Raw genomic sequence first — 20,067 nt, 5'->3', positions numbered from 1 at the left:
GGAAAAACAAAAACTATAAAACATTTACTAAAAGTGAAAACAATAAATAAAAAATGAGTTATACACCCCTAAAACAATATATATGTGCAAATTGTAAATGGAGCATGTAATTTTGTAAAAATTATAAATAAAAGTTTATCAAGTCGAGAACTTTTGAACTTAAGTTAAAATTGGATTGCCGCCTATTTAAATATACAAACTAAATACAATTACAGAAACTAGATAAAAATCCGGATGGATAGAGATGTCATTTGGCCACTTATTGCATGCACTCATTTCACTGGAACTTTTCTGTAAGTCCTCGGGTCTTGATTGCCATTTCCGACAGATGTTGTTGCAATAACCTCTTGTTGACCTTTTCCCTGTGAAAAATTAAGAAAATTAATAAAAGCTTTAGGAATATTTACATATATAAGTAACGCCACTCACTTGATAATAAGAGCTGTGTAGCGCGTTTTATCCGCGTCGGTTATGAGCTGCGTGGGGAAATTGGGAGTGGCCATTAGGGACTTCATCCAGACGGCCATCTCAGCGGCATATTTTCTGTTCATGGCGAGAAGGATGTCCGCAAACTTGTCCACCTGCGATCGCGGCGTTAGGTAGCCCACGCACATCATCGCCGTGTACAGCGTCTGCTCGCCGGTGGCCAGGACGACTTCGGTGACATGGGCATGATTACGCGACTGCATCACAAAGTGGGTCAGAAACTGTATGCTATTTCGGATGGCACCACTCTCCGGCAAAGTCATTCCACGCTGGGCGTAAAAGACCAGACGATCGTAGGCCAGTGTCTTGTCCTCCAACACTTGAGGGATTTTCTTAATGATCTGCGTCAGACAGCCGAAGAAGGTTTCCATGGTGTCCGAAATGTTGGAGAAGTTCTGCTCGGGAGTGCTCTCAAATAGCTTAAAGCTGTGTTGAATGAACTCCCTCAGAAGTTGCTGCATCAGCGGCTTGCATCCTTCGTCCTTAAAGAACATAACGATGGCCTGAAACAAAGGATTCAATTAGATCACTGTATTTTGCACAATATTGGAGAGGCTCACCGTTTTGGATATCTCTAGAGTAGGAGCGCAGCATCGGGTCTGAAAGCTGGCCACAATGAAGAGACAAAGATCCTGCAGCATTGGCTGGAAGCTGCTCCTTAAATTCGTGATCGCATGCTTCATCGCACTGCAAGCGGCCTATAAATGGGTTACACATATATTAAACATATAAAAATGGTGTGTTTATTGCCCTACCTCCAGTACATCGATCTCCTCCACCCACATCTCGGCGATTCTCTTAAAGATCGGCATCGTGCGCTGCATGACGAGGAGAACTGGCTGCACAATCGGTTGGTCCGTCGCCTGCTCGTCCACATCCGTGTTTAGCGATGAGAAGAGAGTGGAGATCATATTGAGCCGGAAGATTGTGCGAATTCGAGCAGCGGGAGTTTTCTAGTGCAACAAAATAAATGGTTAGCAACTGATCTCTATATATATGTATATTTACTCACCGAATCTGCCTGGCAAATGGCCTGTAGCTCTTCGAAGCAGGGACTGACGATAATATCCAAGTACTTGGGTATTTCCTCCGGCCGCAGCAGGCTCATTAGCTTTCCGATGCTGAACATAAGCCTCACCGAATCCGAGTTCTTCATGCGGCCCGTGTTTAGAGAGGCGTGGCATGCGTTTAGGAGTGGATCCGCATACGGCTTCAGCTGCAGCTGGCAATCGCGACACAGCTCCTTCAGACCGAGCGTCGCCTGTGCTGACATCGAGGAGTTGAGGCCGCGCACCAGTAGGTTAATGGCTGGCGGAATGTACGCGGGATTCTCCATCAGCCAATTGCAATAGGAGCCCATTGTCTCTAGAGCAGTGCCCAGTAGCTTGACGTTGAGCTTCTCGTAGGGGATCTCGGCCAGCACGCGCATCAGCCGTGGTATTTGCCGCTTCTCCTCGCCACCAAAGTGCTCGGCCACCGACTGAAAGGAATAGATACACGCCTCCAGCTTTGTCCAGTGTGTGGGATGTCTTTGCAGATCGGCAATGGCCTCGTCCAGCATGGCAGCCAGAATCTCCAAGATATAGTCATTCAACACATCATAGCAATACATCTAAAACAAATAAAATTAAAGCTATATTATGCCTGTTACTCGTTGAAAACGGTAGCCAATTCATTCGATTTGGAGTATCTAACTGCAGCAACCACTCACAAAGGTATCGGATATATCCTGTCTGTAGCACCTGAAGCATTCCAAATCATCGGAGCTCCATTTGGCGAGCGACTTTTCGTCTGGCTGCTCTGACTTTCTCACTAAAATCCTGGTTAGATGGGCGTACAATGGTTTGATGTACTCCCAGCACTTGTGTTTCTGCTCATCGTTAGACATGGCGAACACTTCGTCTTGCAGCATATACCAAAACGCCAGGGCCATTGTGCTGCAGGACTCCTCCACCGGGTAGATGCCCGGCTTGTCCGTGCAGTGGAGAATCTCCTGCACGATGCGATGCACTAGGATAGACAGTTCCGGATCCGCAGACGTGATGCCGCTTAGCAACAGCGTTGAGTGTCGCTCCACCGAAGAGACGAACAGCATGTAGATATGTACGATAATGTCCTCGTTGTCGTTCTCCCTCTTCCATTCCGTCTTTGTGATTTCGGATAGCGAGTCCAGGAACATTTTTATAAGCACAAACGCCGTCTTTGGATAGTTGTGGCAGTCTGGCTGGATGATGATATTCACCATGGTCTTCAGACAGGACTCGGCCAGCTCGTTCTCATCGGCGGTCATGCAGCCGTCGCCGGCGTGTATGCAGGGCCAATAGCACTTGTGCACCACTTCCAGGAGCACGGCGGTGATGGTAACGCAGCCCTCGATAGTGTAACCGATGTTTCTGTCCGAGTTGGATGCTCAATTAGAATATGTAAACAGTAATTGTGTAAATTGAATACTCACTTGATCCAGGTGCCGACGCACTTAACAGCCCTATTCATGTTACTGTACGCCTCGGCATCCCACACGCGGTTCATTTGCAGCTTCAGATATCGCTCAACGGTGTGGATGACCAACTGCACTCGCTTGGCGAGCTCGGCGCGCAGAACGACCCGCTTGACAGACGTATGGATGACCAGTGCTTCCTCGGGAATGGCGGTCAGCACCTCCAGCATGATCCACAATTGCACATCGGCGCTGACATTCGGCATCCGTTGATTCTGAAACGTGTTGATCACCTCCTCGATGGCGCCGGGCCATTCGCCCAGCATGTGGACGATGTAGGCGCCCAGCGAGATGCACAACCGATTGAGGACGATCTTCGGTCCGCCAGCGAAGCGAACGATGGACTCGAGTATCTTCTGCTTCAACTCCTCGCGATTCTCGGGCGGCACTTCGTGCCAGTGCTTCATAAGCTTGGAGTGCAGCGTGATGGCTCCGAAGAACTGCACCTCCTGACTCTGCGTGGGCGGTGGGGCGATTGGGTGGGAGGTGGACGGTGGGCGGTAGGTGCATGAGTATACATATCCGGGTAATTGATGCATTGATGCGCAGGTCCTGCGGGGTACTCACCTTGCCGAGCTGCATTAGCTGCCAGGAAAACTGCCAGGCCTGTGGACTGGCCTCCGCATCGGTAAGCCATTCATGGGTGATCGCCTGGTTCTGCGAGTTCGAGCGGTAGAACGACACGACCGCCTCCTCCAGACGCGCAATGTCGATGGGCTCCATGTGGAATGGCTGCTGCTGCTGCTGATGCTGCTGCTGCCGAGAGGCAGTCTCCTGTCCGCTAATCCTCGGGTGGTGGTTTTCCTTGCTTCTGCCTGTGGGCACTGGATTCGCGAGTGTGACCAGCGCGCGAGGCCACCAATCTGCGCATTGGCCGAGTGTGCGGTCACTCCATTTCCGACTTTGCCGCGCTTTTTTACTTCTTGTATTAAATGTACGTATTTAATAACAAATAAATATTTAATATAATATAAATTGCTTTATATTACAGATTTCTACCCTATAAGCTTGATACACGGAGGAAAAAATTCAATTTAACAACATTTATTCATGCGTACACTTCATAAAATTTTACTATTTCGAGTTAATACTCTCTGCAATTAGGGTATATCTCAACAAGTTAACGGTGAATTTGGAGAGACCAAAAAGTCCTACATAAAATAGAATCGAAGTTGCCAGAAACAGTATCGCAATTTGGAACACCGATCGACGATGAAATCCCTGCTTTCCTCGTCGATATACACCTCAATAAGGACGTTGTCGCAGAACTCTGCGACCTGTCTGTCCACATCTTGGCCGTCCACAGTGGAGCGATTGACGACGGCCCACTTGTCGGTATTCAAGCCCGGGTTCTGTGACTCCAGTAATGCGAAGATCACACAGAGCGACTTGCTCGGACTGACCAGGGGCAGGACGAAGGTCGTTCTCAGTAGGCCGAAGAACTTAATGAAGGGCTGGCAGGAGTGTGGCGGGTCCACACCTTCGACTGCTGAGATGACCCATTGGGCCGTTTCGTTATCCTCGCAGACCACGAGCATGTTGCAGTCGAATTTCTGCGTTGAGGCACACTCACTGAAATTGAGATCGCTGACGCTCGATCCACTGTCCTCGAATAGGGAATGAAAGTGCTCCATTAGGGCGACGGTGTCCACACCATCCGAGCACGAACTCTGGTTGGTTATCACCAAGGAGTATCGTCGATTCTCGGGCATTGTGTTCGCATACGGCGGCCGGGTATCCCTCTTGCGACAATTCTTTGGCATACAGCAGTCCTTCTTCTTAGTCTTGCACTCCTCGGCCTGCTCCACTGAGCTGCTTGTTCTGCTGGTCTCCGTCTTGTAGCAGGGCATCATGTTGACCTGCGAACCAAAAATGGAAGCCATACTGCCGGTTCGCTTGTCCGCGAGCAGATTCTGCTGCGGAACCACCTTGACCACGCTGTTCTCTTGGTTGCTTCGTATTCTGTGAATGGATCAGTTGGGTTCAGAGCTATCATTTATATAGTTATTAAACACACACACACCTTTTGACAGCCGATTCCTCATCGGAGGAGCACATTTTCGTCTTTCGCGCTCCGGAGCTGGCGCTCGAGCTTGTGGATTCGAAGCTGCAATTTGTCTGGTTCGACGCACTGGATGCGGAGGAATCTTGCGAGTTGGACACCTCGCAAAAGTGCGGAAGCCTGTCCACTGGCAGAAGCACTGAGCTCTTCGGCATGTTAAGGAAATCCAGTTGGCTCTTGCCCTCTGGAATTGTATAGAATTGGAGAAATCCTACAAATGAATTTTCGTGGTACAGCGAAAATGCTGTCCCATTAAGCGTTGTCGACGGATAATTAAAATCGCTATTATCCGGAATTCTGAGCAAACTTGTAATAAATTCCTCATCTTCGAGAGATTTGTGAAAACTCTGTACGTTCAGGCGAGCCAAGGGAAGACCCACTTTTACCTCCAATTTTTGCTTCAATTCACCAATGGTCGCATTATTGTGGAGCTCGAACATTTCCGGCATCTGTATGGGATTGAAAAATGAAAATATTTATTAAATTTAAGCTTTAATTATAGCTCCATTTATAAATCGCAATTGTAAAATATGTGCGTGCTTAAGAAAGCTGCATACCACGCTTGTGTTTCCCTCGGCATCTAATTTCACTTTGACGAACATTTTATGTAAGAGAAGATATTAAAACTTGAATTAACAATTGCTAATATACAAAATAGGTGTGTTTCCAATTAGAATATTCAAGACGCTGATGCGCTTTTTTATTGGAGAATCTTTAAAACCGTTATGCCCAAGCTTTCGTTTTACAGTAACGTTGGCACTTTACGACACTGAATGTTCTGAACAATGAACCAGTAATGCATAAGATAATTAAGTAAGGTAGTAGTTACCTTTCCCTCCTCCTTGATGTACTTTGATTCAATGTAAGCTAATAAAAGCAACATTTTTTTCAGTATAAAATCGAAACTATTTTAATTTTATTTTTTACGAAAACAGTTAAAAACACTCTTGGAGATCTTCTATAAAAATGAAATATTGTAAAATATCTCACTAGAATTTTGACTTGACACTGGGAAAATGGCACCCTGCAACACTGGTTTTGCGGCATTACTGTTTACGAATTGGGTGGAAAGCGAGACTGAGTTTGTTTGTCGACTGAAAAGTAATGAAATAACCAATTGTAATGGCGGATAAACGTGTTTTGATCATCGATAATGGGTCCTACGAATGCCGCGTGGGCTGGAGCGACTCCAAGGAGCCGGACTTGCGGTTCCGCAATGTCCTGACCAAGCCGCGCAAGGATCGCAAAAAGGAAGCAGCTGCTCAGCACATCTCGGAGGGATCCTCCTCGCAGACAGTAGTGGAGCAATCTGCCGAGATCCAGGTGGGCAACGACATCACCAACATCGAGGCGGTGCGTGCGCATCTGAAGAGTCCATTCGAACGGAATGTGATAACCAACTGGAATCACCAGGAGCAGATCTTCGACTACATATTTACAAAGATGGGATTCGATGGGCAGGACAAGATCGACCACCCAATCATCCTCACAGAGGCGCTGGCCAACCCCAACTTTTGCCGCCAGCAGATGAACGAGCTGCTCTTCGAGTGCTACGGCATTCCGTCTGTATCCTACGGCATTGATGCGCTCTACAGCTGGAAGCATCACCAGCAAAAGCAGAAAAATGTAGTTTATTGGCCCATGTAATTGCTTACATCCAATTAATACGAGATTCCCCCTTAGATATCCGATGCCCTGATCATTTCCTTTGGCTACAGCACAACCCACGTCATACCCGTTTTAGATGGCAAACTCCAGCTGGAGCATGTGCGTCGCCTGAATGTGGGTGGCTACCACATCATCACCTACCTCTTCCGGCTCATGCAAATGAAGTATCCCGTCCATCTGAACGCCATCACCATCAGTCGAATGGAGAAATTGGTCCATGAGCACTGCCACATTGCTGTGGATTACAGGGAGGAGCTGATGCAATGGGCCCAGATGGACTACTACGACGAGCACATAATGAAGATACAACTGCCGTACAATGCGGTGACCGCCACTAACGCCATGCTAACTGCTGAGCAGAAGCAGGAGAAGCGTCGCGAGCTGGCGCACCGACTGCTGGACATAAAAAAAAACCGCGAGCAGGAGAAACTCCGCGAGGATGAGCAGCAGTTATTCGTCTACAACAAGCTGAGGCAACTGTACGAGCAGAAAAAGCTGGACAAGTTTGAGCGAGCACTACAGCAACAGCAGATCGGTACTTTGGAGGACTTGGATTCCCTCATTGCCACCATAAAGTCGCGTATTAAGCGTGTCCAGGAGAGGGCTCAGAGTGCCCCGCGTCCCAGCAAGCAGCAGGAGAAGCTGAACAAGATGCCGAAACCTCCAGAGGGCATGTCGCAGGCGGACTGGTTGGCCGAACTCCAGGGCAAGCGGGAAAAAATTCTTGGGCGCAAGCAGGCCCGCCAGCAGCAGCGATCCGAGCAGGCCAAGCGCCACACCCACGCCGCGCAGGAGCGGATGCGAATCATTTCATCACTGGCCAAGAACGAGAAGCGGCGAAAGGCGAATGGCGAGGAAGAGGACGATGGCTTTGGGATGAACGACAATGACTGGGACGTGTACAAGCGGATCAATCGCTACAACGACGACAGCGACTCGGATGCAGATAACGAGAAGTTGCTGCAGTTCGATAAGATCCTAAATCACTATGATGCCAACACCGATGGCAACTCCAATGTTCCGCCACAGAGTGCCGCCGAGAACTACCAGCTGCACTTTGGGGTTGAGAACATTCGCGTGCCGGAGGTTCTATTCCAGCCCAGCATGATTGGTTGCTCCGAGGCAGGGCTAGCAGAACTAATAGCGTTCGTGCTGAAGCTATTTCCTGCCGCTGAGCAGCAGCGCCTGGTTGAGCACGTGTACCTAACCGGCGGTTGTGCCCAGTTCAAGGGCCTCAAGGAGCGACTAATCAAGGAGCTGATGGAAATGCGACCGTTCCAGTCAAAGTTCGCCATCTACGAGTCGGATGAGCCAACTTTGAGCGCCTGGCTGGGAGCATGTGTGCACGCAGGAGAGCCTACCTTCGGGCAGACGCTGACCACGCGTCAGGACCACCAGGAGCATGGCAAAGAGTTCTTTCGGGAGCACACCTTTAGCAATATCTTTTATCCTACACCAAAAGATTAACATTTATTTGAAAGCACCGAAAAATATATGTAGACGCTTAAAACAGAAGTTCCGTAACATCATTGCCGAATAGTAGGTTCCAGGACTTGGGCACTGTGAGCTTAAAACTGCCATCGCCCCCGTTGCGCAGCTGAAGGAAGTCTTCGCAGAGTTCGTTCAGTTCCCGGACGATGAGAGATGCGTCTGTGGAGTTGTCGCCCTCGAGGAGATAGCGGAATAGCAGCATGACGGGCACCTTCTGCTCCTCGAAGGCTTTGAACAGCTGCAGGGCATTGCCGCCGCCGTAGATGGCATCGCCCTTGTGCTCCTTCCACTTGATCAGCTCCTCGTTGCCCAGCTGGGCAGCATGCGCTTCCTTGAAATTTTCGCTGGCGCGGTAAGCCCACGGTGACTCCTCAATGACTCGCTTCTCGAAGCCGAAACTGCCGCTAAGAATGACTACACGTCGGGCGCCCTTCAGGAGCTCCACTAGTTCCTTCTGAAAATGCGCGGTGTGGCGGGCAACCCATGGCGCCCGGAATTGCACCACCAGTAGCTTATCCTCCGTGCCCTCGTACAGTTCGCAGGAGGAGACCTTCTCTTGGGGCTCGTGCTGATAGGCGGAGGGTCCGTAGACCGGAATCAGGGCTGGATGTGTGATGGATCCAATTCGCCGGAGTTCCTTGGACGCGATCAACAGGTCGCAGGCCAGCTGCGCCGCGTTTCCCACGCAAATGCTCGGTATGATTACTGTGTGCTCTGCTACGTCCAGAGTGGAACGCTTGTCCTTCAGAAACAGCATTATTGGGTTAAATCTCTTGGTGTCCGGAATGAGTTGAAGATGCTAATTCAAGTCAAGTCAAAAATATGAAAGTAATGATTCCAGTGTTGGTGTGTTTACCAATTGACACTGGGTGGCAACTCTCGCAAGGAACACAATAATAGTGCGCTTAAAAATTCAAAAGAGAAAACTTCGTTGTTTATGGTAAACCAATTTTATTTACATTTAAGGACATTTTTTTGACTGCTGCCTACTTATACATTGCATATAAATGAACGTGGCCAAGTTATTTTTTAAAGTTTTGTATTTAATAAATAAAACTTAATTTAAAACAAGATATTAATATTATAACACATATTAAATGAACACTAAACATTTTTTAATATCATTATTTTATAGATTGCCTTCGTTACTAACCTGGAAAAAAGTGTTGTTTTTGAGCACTCACTTATCGATAGCCGGCCGCAGACGTTTTGCAGCACTGTTCTTTAGTTTTGCTTGGACAACCCAAATGTTTTGTTTCCCGGCGCAAATATGTCGAATTCCGTGAATATATCAGTGGAAACGACGTGCGAGAACCAGATACGTGAGATTGGCTACGATGGCACCGAATTGTATCAGCCGTATGTGTTTCCGCGAGCCAGCAAGCCCTCTACTCAAAGATTAATTGGGTTCTGCGTCTTTTTTTCTCTTTAGGCCGCCGACTTTGTCGGAAAGTCTGGCGAAATGTGCGGCGCGCATAGATTTCAGCAAGACGTCGCTGGACGACCTCAAGAAGGAGGAGAAGTCAGCGGCGGCGGCCGCCGACGAGGACAAGGACGCCACTCAGTTCCAAGAGAGCCTGTGGCCCTGGGATGCGGTGCGCAACAAGCTGAAGGATGCGCTCACGGAGATATGTGTGCTGTCCGATGTGATCTCCATTGCCAAGGACAAGCGCTATCTAGTGCTCGATCCCCTGCTGGAGGAGGCTGACGACACCAAGCCCATTGTGCAGGTGTACAGCCGCAAGAAAGCCATCTCTCAGGCAGCCCAAGTGCTCCTCAGTGGCGCTGAACGCCTGCGGAACGCGCACAGTGAGCAACGCAATCGCAATGTCTCAGATTTCCACATAGAACTACTGCGCCTGCGACAGAACTGGCGCCTGAAGAAGGTGTCCAACGCGATTATCGGGGATCTCAGCTACCGCACCGCGGGCTCCAAGTTTGGCATGAGCGGCACCTTCGAGGTGACCAAAGCTGAAGAGACCGGGGATGAGGACACCGCCAGCTCATCCAACAGCAGCAGCAGCGCCTCCGGCAACAATGGCATGCAACTTAAAGCCAGCTCCGCATTGCGAGTGATTGTTCCAGCGGAGCTGCAGGGTGTCGCCTACATAAAGGTGATCACACAGAAGGATCAGGAGGATTTGTGCACCGCTCAGCTTAATCTGATGGGTCACGGACCCAATATAACTGCCCAGGTGGGCGTCTGGCAGAAGACACTGGAGTTTGCCCAGAATGTGCTCTTCTGCAAGGAGCTATTCGCCCAGTTGGCACGTGAAGCTATCCAACTGCAGGCACCAATTCCACATGTGGTCATCGGCAACCAAATTCGCGCCACTCTGCTGCCTAACATCCAACTTATTATCTCGTTGTGCCACTCAACCACCTTCGATTCCAGCCAGCCGGCGCCAATTAACGACCATGACCATGTTCTGGAACACTCGCTGCATCAGCTTCTGCGCGAGGTGCACTACAAGAACTCACACCATCCCTTTCCCCATCCGGCCAGTGCACCACTGGGACCCACTAAGAAGCGCATGCTAGCAGGTCCGATGGCCGCGGATCGGGAAACGTTGTTGGACATGACCAAGTCGCAGACCATACTCGAACAGATCATCGCCCAGGCGCAGCACATTTTCATGCGCAAGCGAACACAATATGTGCTCGATACGCTGGCCAGGGATGTGAAGGACCCGCAGATAGTGTCGCATTGGAATGCCATGAACAGTCCCACCATGTCGTGTGTGAAGATCAACATTGTAACGCACGGCTACGATGCCATTGGTCGCACCTCGCTGGTCATTCACGTCAAGGAGCGCTCTCTTAAATGCATTTGCCGCGATGGACGCGTTATGCGGCTGTCCTACGAGCCGCAGGAACTCCGCGACCTGATCCTCTGCCAGATCAACTCTCACCAGATCTCCTGCCTGATCAGCCTAGCTCGCTGCATGTCCTGGACCGTGCTGTCGAACAGCAACCACTTGGGTGTCGGCAAGGTGGAGCCGCTGGGAAATGCCAGTTCCTGCCTTCTGGCCTCTCCCAATAGCGATCGCATGATTGCCGTTCAGATTCGCTGCGATCCGCAGATAGATGTTAAGGTTTATATAGCGAGAAGTCCACGACAGGATTTCTTTCCCAGTCCACTGGTGCCGGAAAAGCTGTGGGAGAATCTGGGAGGCACATTCAAGGAGGTGAGTTCACTTTTGGAAAGCAGACCAAAAACAAACCATTAATTTTGATTTGTTTCTAGGTGAGGTTCGACAAAATCGAGGGCAAGAGCTTTCTCAACAAAATGGAGTTTCTGATGGCCTCGCTGACCAGTAACACGGCCTAAAAAACCTTCACATGCATCCCCACTAGATTGTAAATCGATTTAGAACTCTGTTTTAGCAATTAATTAAAGTAAAAAGAGTTGTAATTTACATACGAGACTTCTCTGCTATTGCATTGTTTAGACATAATCTAAATCTTGAGGTGCTTTCAGTTCAGTGCATCAGGCTGTAGCTGACGTTGTTCTTCCACAGGCGTGGCTGGTAGTTAACAGACTCCGGCGACATATTGCGCTGCTGCATGATGGTGAAGGTGTCCTCCAGGCTGACCACATTGGCCCGATTTGTGCTCTGCAGAGAGAGAGAGTTGTGTGACCTCCGTACACGCATTACTACCTAATTGAACTCACCCAGCGCTCCAGGTCGCAGAAGCTGATGTTGTAGTTCTGACCGCGTGGCTGCAGTGTCAGCACCTCCATCTGATCCGCCAGTGGTTGGGCCAGGCGCAGATAGAGTCCACGGTTGGTGGAAAACAGGACGGGTACTCGCTTGGCTGGCGCTGATCCTGCGCCCGTTCCGGCACCTGGAATCTGCCGGTAGGTCGGGCAATGATTGAGCGTGGACACCGCCTCCTCTGGCAATTGGGCATCGCTGCCACCGCCTCCCACGCCGCCAACTGTCCGCATCAGACCCATGCAAGTGTAAAAACAGGACGCCACTTTGCCGCATTTATGGGTTTAGTGGCCGTACTCGATTTACTGATCTCGCTACCAGCCGCCGGATGAACTTCGCTGTATTTGCATGGTTCCACACACTCCTGCTGAACCTATCGATTTTGTGCAGCGCCAAGCCCAACGTCAACACGCTCCCAGTGTCCAGTCGCTGTGTGTATCCAGCCCCCACCATTTGTATGGGCCACAATCGAACGGCCGGTTGCCCCGACAACCTGGTACCACCAGCACACCCGTTCCCTGACCGCTCGCTGGTGTTCATTCATTAGCCATGTGCGTGTGCCGGACCAATTGTCTCAGCCAGAGCCCAGCCAGATAGGCAGATAGCCAGCCAGCCGGCCACACGCGTTTCTGCAAAATTGTTCAATTACCGCCAGCGGGAACTGAAATCTCTTTGATGATGTATGCAATCAGCAGGATTGGCTCCAACTGGTGGTGTTGTGATTGCAAATAGCAGGCCATTATGGATGACCAAGTGGATGTTGTGGCTCAACTGTCACTATCCCTCGAAAAATAGTCATGGTCACTAAAAGATCACGTACATATCTTTTAATTAAAAAAGAGTATCTTATAGATACAATTATTAAAATAAAGAGATCTTACTTTTAGATCCTTGTTTTAAGATTCCATTTTGAAACCCAAAACGCTTCATTTTCTTTACTTTTTACAAATATTGTTTTAAAACTTTATTTCATTTTTATATTATATTGTTGTTGTTTTGTTTGTGTTGTGTACTTGTAAATTGTATAATTAACACTAAAATACTTATTTAAACATATTCCATATTCAATCGGTTTTTTGTTTTGTATTCCCTTCATATTTTTTCTCGATTTTTCCGTGTTACTTTTTGCCATTTTTTTGTTTTGTTTTTATTATTTGTGGTTGTGGGGCGACTTATACCTTTTGTTTACTTAATTCCGCTCCATTACACTTATATAATTTTTTGTTTGTTTGTGGTTTATATAGATCCAGCAATTGAAACGCTCAAACCCAAAGCGTTAGTAAATAAATTTAACTTAGTCACTATTTAAGTTTTTCGCTTGCATTCCATACTATAATTTAGATATAATTCATGCAGCACATACTATAAATTTCTTCACTCCGCTCTCGATCGTATTATAAATTCCGACACATTAAACATATACAATATTTAAAATAGACTTTTCCATTTTCTTGTTTAATTAATTTATCAATTGATTTGTGTGAGTGTGTAGTTTGTGGTGTGTGTGTGTGTGTTTGCTCCAAAGAAATTAGTTTCTCCGTGTATATATTCCTTTTGATTTGTTTATGTTGCTGGGCTTATAGATTAGCTTCGATTCTAATGCTACTATATGGGTTCGGGATCGGGTTGGTTGGTTGGTTTCTCTATGAATGCTAAGTGTGCTGCTGTATCGCTAAAAAGGATGCTAGCACAGACATATACAATGTGTATATATTAGATTTATTTATATATATATATATATATATATAAATTTTATGCACTTTAAGACTTTTGTTTGTACAGCATTCAAGTTAAGTGTGATATTTGAAGTAAACTTTTCATTAGGTTATGTTTTCTACAATTGGTTGCTGCATCTGCGCTGCTTTTCGCTTTACGAAATATATAATATATACTTTTATATGCATATTAAACAGCTAAATCTTATAGTTATGAGCGTAGCTATTTTGCAATAAATTAGTGCATACAATAGGCTACATCTGTATCGGCTTCTGCTTCTGTCTATATATAATGTTTACATATAGCTATAGCTTTCCATATAATTTTCATTCGCCGCCCTAATGCACACACAATGCCCGTGGTGAGGAAATCGAAACGAGTGCAAACTGCCGCCGCTCTCCAAAGTGAGGAAAATCGCGCATATCGCATTGTATCTCAATGCTCATGCCATACAAATGGTATTGCTCGCCGTTGGAAGGAACTTAAATAACGATTTTCTTTTTAGTTGTTTGGTTAAAATATATAAATACATACGAACGCATATACACGACACAAATGGGTGAGACATAAAGACACAAAACAATACAACAAATACGTTTTTGAACAATCGACAACGAAACAAACCAAACAAACAGACGGCAGACTGAATAGAAGCGTTCACAATTTGTACAATTAGAATTAGAATTAGAATTGAGAATCGAAAACGTATAAAATTTTGGGCCAAGCCAAACGATCTAGACATTGCCCCACTAAATGGAGCGCAGTTCAAGATGAGTGCACGTGAATGAGTGTGGGTGGTTACAGACTATCTCCATATACAAGTCCAATAATGCTAACTATATACTCAACTAGGTATTATGCATATCATTATAATTATACCATTCATATGCTTGCTTTCGTTTTGCTGCCTTGCTATGAAAAAAAATAAGAAAACAATTGATCTGCGATTATGTGGTCTGTTGTATCTTCTGATTTCTACATGAGCAAGTGAATCGAATGGTTATAATTGGGATCTTGGGAGTTTGCAGTCAGGTGAGTGCTTGCAACAACTAAACTAAGCACAAGGCTCACTAAACTTGTTGCATACATGTTTAACATTACTTTAAGCACACAGACGAACCTCCGCAAGGCGAACTATATTCGTAGATCTAGTTCGACTTACTGATGCTCGACCGCATTTGTTTGTTCATTACGATTACTGTTTTTGTTGCTTGGTTTTGTTTTCATTACTTTTCAGTATTATGTCAAGTTTTGCCGGAAAACACGTCCATTCTGACCACTGGCCACTGCCCAGCTGCGGCCTTCTCCTGAGTTCCACTGCTATTTCTTTACGAGTTAAAATTTCCGATCGAAAATTAAAGTTAAACATAGAATACAAGAACGAAACGAACTAATCTAAAATCTACAGCGCGAAATCCAGGACTAAGGACGAGTGACAGTGGCAGTGGCCCGTTTGATCCTTTCACAATTTTACATTTGCTGCTTTAGTCTATTATATTTAAGGGCTTTGCTTTTTCGCTTATTTTTTTTTTTTTGCTTCGCTTTTTCTATTTCTCATACATGCGTTAAATGTTAATTACTTTATGCTTATGTATCAAGGATTTCTACTACCGCTTTCTTATTTGCTGCGTGTTGTGGTGTTGCGTGTGGTCATCGCCTTCAGAAATTGTTGTTGCCATTGCTGAGCAGATTGGAGGCGGCGGCCCCAAGAGCAGCAGCCGCAATGGAAGCGGCCGAGGAGCTGCCCGCCGCCGATCCGTTGGACGCCGCAGCCGCCACCACAGCTGCCACAGCGGCTGCCACCGTGTTGAGATGCTGCTGATGCTGCTGCTGCTGCTGTTGCTGGTGATGTTGTTATGGCATAAAGTAGTCCGGATGATCTGTGTCTTTCTCGAACCGCTTGGCCTCCTCGTGCATGCTCTCCTTGATCTTCAGAATGGCCGCCGATTCCGTTTGATCGTTCTCGCCGGGTCCGCCGAATCCGCCCAGATTGTAGTCACCCATGCCGCTGCCAGAGTCTTCGCGCGGCGTCCCAGGTCCTCCGTTGGCCGGCGAGTTTTTCATGCCATCCAAACCGGATCCGTCCGGACCGCCGCCGCCATTAAGTACGGGGCCCATTGAATTTGGCCCGCCGCCCATCGGTCCCATTCCGCCGGGACCTCCTCCGCCACCGCCGCCATCCGGCCCTCCGCCCATCGGGAATTCGGGTTTCATCAGGGCGTACATGCTGTCGCCGGGTCCGCCCACTGGCCCGCCTTGCGTGTTATCCTGCGGCGACGGCATTATGGGCGTTCCCGGTCCCGGCGGTCCATTCGATCCGGGTCCATAGTTTCCTGGCGATGATGACGAGTACGCATTTAGTGGCGCCGATGCGTTTGGCTGCCATTGCGGCGGTCTTCCGCCCGCTCCGCCCATGCCCATGGGCGGCATTCCGCCAGGTCCCGGTGCCGGGCCGCGCATTCCTCCTGGTCCACCGTAGCCCATCGGTCCCATGCCGCCAGGACCGCGTGGCGGATTCATGCGCGGATTCATCGGTCCCATCCCTCCGCCTGGCCGTGTCGGATCCATGCTGTTGGGCATCATGGGCTGGCCGGGGGGTCCATTGAATTCATTGCCCATGCCCTGCATACGCACGCCGGGCCGCGGTCCGCCCGGGTATCGGGGTCCGCCCATGAACGGCGGCTGGCCTGGCATCATTTGCGACGGCGGCGGCTGCGGACTGGAGGCGTGCGTCGGCGGCGACGGCCGCATCGTCGAGTTCGGGAAGAAATTCGGCCCCATCGGTCCGCCGGGACCCATTGGACCGCCATCGCCGCCGGGTGGCATCTGTCCCAGGGGACTGGGCGCTGGTCCGCCAGCATTGTGGGGTCCACCCGGTCCAATTCCATTCACTCCGTAGCCGGAGCTAACAAATCCGTAGTCGTGGAAGGCCTTGGCCTCCGAACTGTGATCGCACTGATCCCGGCGCTCTGGCGCCGCACAGTACAGGTCCCAGAAGACGCACCACCAGGTGTGCAGGAATCCCGGCGGCTCGCCCAGCGTTATGTTCTTCTCCCATCGGATCTCCGAGAGGAATGTCTGTGCCGCCTTCTGGGCGCCAACGTGCAGCAGATACTCGTACACGTACAGGGCCAACTTTTCGCGGGCCTGGGCGTCCGATGGAACCGCCGATGTCTTTGATTTGCCGTACATTTTGTGTGTGTGATGTTGGTTGTTGGCTGTAGTTGCGTTTTGTTGCTGCTGTTGATGATGATGTTGCTGCTGTTGATGATGATGTTGCTGTTGTTGTTGCTATTGTTGCGCTGGGTAAGGTGGTTTTCTGAACTCGGAGTTTGGGTTTTCTCGCCTCTCTTTCGTCGCTAGTTCGCTTTTTGTCTACCGACTTCGAGCGTATTTAAATTTTTATACTTTTTTTTATGTACTTTTCGAGGCTCTTGCTGTCTTGCTGCCTCCTCTTCGGTTGTTTCAGCTTCAGCTTCTTCGTCGTCGACGTCTTCTTCTTCTTCTTCCCTTTAGCGGCTGCTGCTGTGCTGTTGTTGTTTTTTAATTGGCCGCGCTTTGGCTCACGCAGCCGTTCTCCGCCGCTCTATTACTTCCACCATTTTTAATAAAATATATATTTTTGCGAATGGAGAATGAAACGCACCGTGGTCTTTACTTTTGCCTTTACTTTTCCGATTTTACTTAATAAACTTTTTAGCGCGCTCTCGTCGTACGTGTGTGCGTGTGTGTGTCGCCACTTCTTCGTTTTACCGTTTATTTTTTTCAGGTATTTTTTTGCCTGATTGTTGCTGCTTCTTCTTGCACAACCACTAAAAACAGAAAAAGAAGAGGAGAGGGAGAGAGAGAAAAAAGAGAGCATGAGTGAGAGCGAGCGACAGTTCGTGTGTATGTGTGTTGCAAATTTTCGTGAGCCTGTATGAAGTGCGGTGTGTTCGTGTATTTGTGTCAGTGTGTGCGACCGTAGTTGCGTGAGTGCGAGAGAGGGAGCGCGCGCATTGTCGACAAAACGGCACAAGTGCCACACTAACCGTCAAAACTTTTGTACCACCTTGAATATTTTGTTAAAAAGTTTAATAAATAAAATCAAGAGTAAACAACTGGCGAAAGTTTTATTTTTAATTTAACCCTTTAATAATCTCTATTTAATGACGTAATTCTATTCTTCTCTATTTTTTTTTTAAACACCGTGAATCGTAACTAAATTAAATTTGAAATTAAGAGGTTCTCGCTTTTACTGTGATTAAATAATTGGATTAGTTTGGTTTATTTTAGTTATAAATATAACTATCTACTGCAATTATTAAGGGACCAACGACCTTGTCACAAACTATTTTAATAACCATGCAGATTTGAAACATCTTTTATAACTTTTGACTGGGTATTTGTAAAAAAAATTAGACTAACAGAGATTTAAGTACTTCATGTGATCGCTTTCGCTGACCAAGAGTTTGTTAGAGCTGTATTAAAGGTAACAACTTTATTTCTATTTGGTGGAATACTTTTAGAATCCACTTTGGTGGATTCCCTCCTCCCTCGTTCCACTCAGGTGAGTGAGGAACAGACAGTGATGCTCTTGGCCTCTCGGCTTAGTACACATTGTACACAGGTAGGTTGCTACCTAAAAGCCTAAAGGCCAGCGGGCAGCATAGTCCGCCTGTCAGTCAAACAGACATTCAAATCAGAACTCGTCTCCGGAGACTACGAAACGGGGGCCCCAAAATATTGGTGGCACTGTGCGGGAGCGAGCGGGTACCAGTGGGGTTGGGTGGGTGGTTGATTTGGCTGAGTGACAGCCCGGAGAGACAGGGCGCGTGGCGATAAGGTCAATTGGCTCTGCGGACAGGTGCATCAGTTACTAGGCACTATCGGCTATATATCCAATGGCTGGGAAAACTGTACGACCGATTTGAATGCGGTCGAAGGCGAATTCAACTCAAACTAGCGAATGTACACAGAGAGCGAAAACTATGGGCTGTCAGCTGTTATCATTTAAAACAGAAGGTGTTATCGGAATCTATTATGAAACCAGGTGGCGAAACTATTCGAGTGCCCAAACCTGTGATCAACGACGAAGCCCAAGGGCTGAGTACCTAAACTTGCAGTGTGGCTGCTACAAAAAATACCGGTCCATCTCTCCCTCTCTTTTGCTGCCGCTGCCCGCGAGCTCTGCTGGCGTCGCTGTCGGCATGTACAACAATAACAAAAAATATGAGTAAAATCTACATTAGTGCCGATATTGCTGCATTGTTGTTGTCTAGTTGAAGACGTCATCAAATTGGGTACGCGGGTTTTCTCTCGCACGTTCTACTTTTTGCCACACACTCTCGCACACACCACACGCACGCACACTCGAACGCACAGCTTCACAGATGGCCGTTTGTTGATATTGTTGCTGCTGTTCCATACGCACCTTTGTTGTTTACTGTTGGCTTTGGCTATCTGTCGTTTTGTGAACGCCCTAATACTTTGAATACTATTATTTTGGCGAGTGTCGTGTGCTGCTGATTGCAATTTTATCACAAAATCAACAAGAAACACAAACACACAATTCGAGAGGCTGCTGCTGCTGCGCTCGCGAAAGAGAGTAGAAGAGAGGCAGAGAGAGCGGGAGCGAGTGCGAGAGCGGCAGGGCGAGAGGGAGGAGCGATAGCGAGAATACGGAATTTTATTACAATCATTGATTTTTCGTATTCGTATTTGTATTAGCGGCTCCCCGGCTCTTCACATGTTTTGCGCGCATACATATAATTATTTATTATTAAACCGCGCGCTATTTTACTTCGTTTTTTATTATTAGCTTTTTGCACCAATTCTCTTGTATTTATGCGCCTGTGTGTGTGTGTATGTTTATTCGTTTTGCATGGATGTGTGTATGTATATGTTCGTGTGTTTTTAATTTCTTTTCTAAACACACTTTTTTGCCTGCCGCCTCTGTGTTGTTGCTGCTGCTGCTTTAATTTTTGCAAGTTTTCTCTTCACACGCCTTTCATTCGCCGTGCGCTTTGTCCGTGTATTCGACGATTGCTTTTACTGCCTGTTCGGCTGCTGCTGCTTCTTCTTCCACTAAAAATCGGCTCTTTTTTGCCTGTACGAAATTTTCACAGAGAGCTATTGCGTTGAAATGCATTTTAAATTGATGTCATTTCGAAAGCAAACACAACGTTCACATTTTCACTTTGATTGCAAATAACTATTAGTTTGGTTAAATCGTTTAAACACGGCAAAATCGTATAAATATTTTTACTGCTACAAGTTGCGTCGTCGTCGTCTTCGTCTCGTTCGAGTGTGACCGTTTGCCGAGCATTTAAATAATCCGCTGCGAGCTGAGAAACGCACTAAAATTTACTAAAAGCACGCCATTTGCAGTGCTTTTAATAAATGATTATTAATTGTTTAGGTGTTTTAAAAGTCAATCAGTAATATTT

At 47.6% G+C, this 20,067-nt stretch overlaps 7 protein-coding genes across 8 annotated transcripts; 2 read left to right on the top strand and 5 right to left on the bottom strand.

The window, feature by feature from the left end:
- Positions 1 to 83: 83 nt before the first annotated feature.
- On the bottom strand, positions 84 to 3,827 carry LOC117144001 (importin-13). Its single transcript, XM_033308955.1, has 8 exons — positions 3,551 to 3,827; positions 2,942 to 3,438; positions 2,198 to 2,879; positions 1,499 to 2,098; positions 1,242 to 1,439; positions 1,047 to 1,184; positions 430 to 989; positions 84 to 362 (listed from the first exon to the last, which is right to left on the bottom strand). The coding sequence occupies exons 1-8, from the start codon at positions 3,704 to 3,706 to the stop codon at positions 278 to 280; spliced, it is 2,916 nt and encodes a 971-aa protein (XP_033164846.1). The 5' UTR covers positions 3,707 to 3,827; the 3' UTR covers positions 84 to 277.
- A 184-nt stretch (positions 3,828 to 4,011) lies between these two features.
- Positions 4,012 to 6,007, bottom strand: LOC117143792. 2 transcript variants are annotated; one of them, XM_033308633.1, is made up of 3 exons: positions 5,875 to 6,007; positions 5,007 to 5,494; positions 4,012 to 4,945 (listed from the first exon to the last, which is right to left on the bottom strand). In XM_033308633.1, the coding sequence occupies exons 1-3, from the start codon at positions 5,926 to 5,928 to the stop codon at positions 4,135 to 4,137; spliced, it is 1,353 nt and encodes a 450-aa protein (XP_033164524.1). In that variant the 5' UTR covers positions 5,929 to 6,007; the 3' UTR covers positions 4,012 to 4,134. The 2 variants fall into 2 exon arrangements, with proteins under 2 accessions (XP_033164524.1, XP_033164525.1); XM_033308634.1 differs by lacking the exon at positions 5,875 to 6,007 and adding an exon at positions 5,603 to 5,758.
- Positions 6,008 to 6,096: 89 nt separating this feature from the next.
- Positions 6,097 to 8,228, top strand: LOC117143791 (actin-related protein 5). The gene is made up of 2 exons (XM_033308632.1): positions 6,097 to 6,671; positions 6,729 to 8,228. Exons 1-2 carry the CDS (start codon positions 6,168 to 6,170, stop codon positions 8,178 to 8,180), a joined length of 1,956 nt encoding a protein of 651 aa, XP_033164523.1. The 5' UTR covers positions 6,097 to 6,167; the 3' UTR covers positions 8,181 to 8,228.
- Positions 8,153 to 9,051, bottom strand: LOC117143793 (proteasome assembly chaperone 2). The gene has a single exon (XM_033308635.1). The coding sequence runs from the start codon at positions 8,959 to 8,961 to the stop codon at positions 8,218 to 8,220; it is 744 nt and encodes a 247-aa protein (XP_033164526.1). The 5' UTR covers positions 8,962 to 9,051; the 3' UTR covers positions 8,153 to 8,217.
- Positions 9,052 to 9,417: 366 nt separating this feature from the next.
- LOC117146067 (mediator of RNA polymerase II transcription subunit 17) lies at positions 9,418 to 11,632 on the top strand. Its single transcript, XM_033312008.1, has 3 exons — positions 9,418 to 9,563; positions 9,637 to 11,392; positions 11,452 to 11,632. Exons 1-3 carry the CDS (start codon positions 9,475 to 9,477, stop codon positions 11,533 to 11,535), a joined length of 1,929 nt encoding a protein of 642 aa, XP_033167899.1. The 5' UTR covers positions 9,418 to 9,474; the 3' UTR covers positions 11,536 to 11,632.
- Positions 11,625 to 12,680, bottom strand: LOC117146069. Its single transcript, XM_033312010.1, has 2 exons — positions 11,881 to 12,680; positions 11,625 to 11,821 (listed from the first exon to the last, which is right to left on the bottom strand). Exons 1-2 carry the CDS (start codon positions 12,163 to 12,165, stop codon positions 11,687 to 11,689), a joined length of 420 nt encoding a protein of 139 aa, XP_033167901.1. The 5' UTR covers positions 12,166 to 12,680; the 3' UTR covers positions 11,625 to 11,686.
- A 351-nt stretch (positions 12,681 to 13,031) lies between these two features.
- LOC117146068 (single-stranded DNA-binding protein 2) lies at positions 13,032 to 19,934 on the bottom strand. Its single transcript, XM_033312009.1, has 2 exons — positions 19,053 to 19,934; positions 13,032 to 17,451 (listed from the first exon to the last, which is right to left on the bottom strand). The coding sequence occupies exon 2, from the start codon at positions 16,829 to 16,831 to the stop codon at positions 15,494 to 15,496; it is 1,338 nt and encodes a 445-aa protein (XP_033167900.1). The 5' UTR covers positions 16,832 to 17,451; positions 19,053 to 19,934; the 3' UTR covers positions 13,032 to 15,493.
- Between the last annotated feature and the right edge of the window lie 133 nt (positions 19,935 to 20,067).

The sequence above is a fragment of the Drosophila mauritiana genome, chromosome 3R (genome assembly GCF_004382145.1).
Source record: "Drosophila mauritiana strain mau12 chromosome 3R, ASM438214v1, whole genome shotgun sequence".
In the NCBI taxonomy this organism is placed as follows: domain Eukaryota; kingdom Metazoa; phylum Arthropoda; class Insecta; order Diptera; family Drosophilidae; genus Drosophila; species Drosophila mauritiana.
Note: the sequence above shows the minus strand (reverse complement) of the source record. Positions and strands in the feature narration are given on the sequence as shown.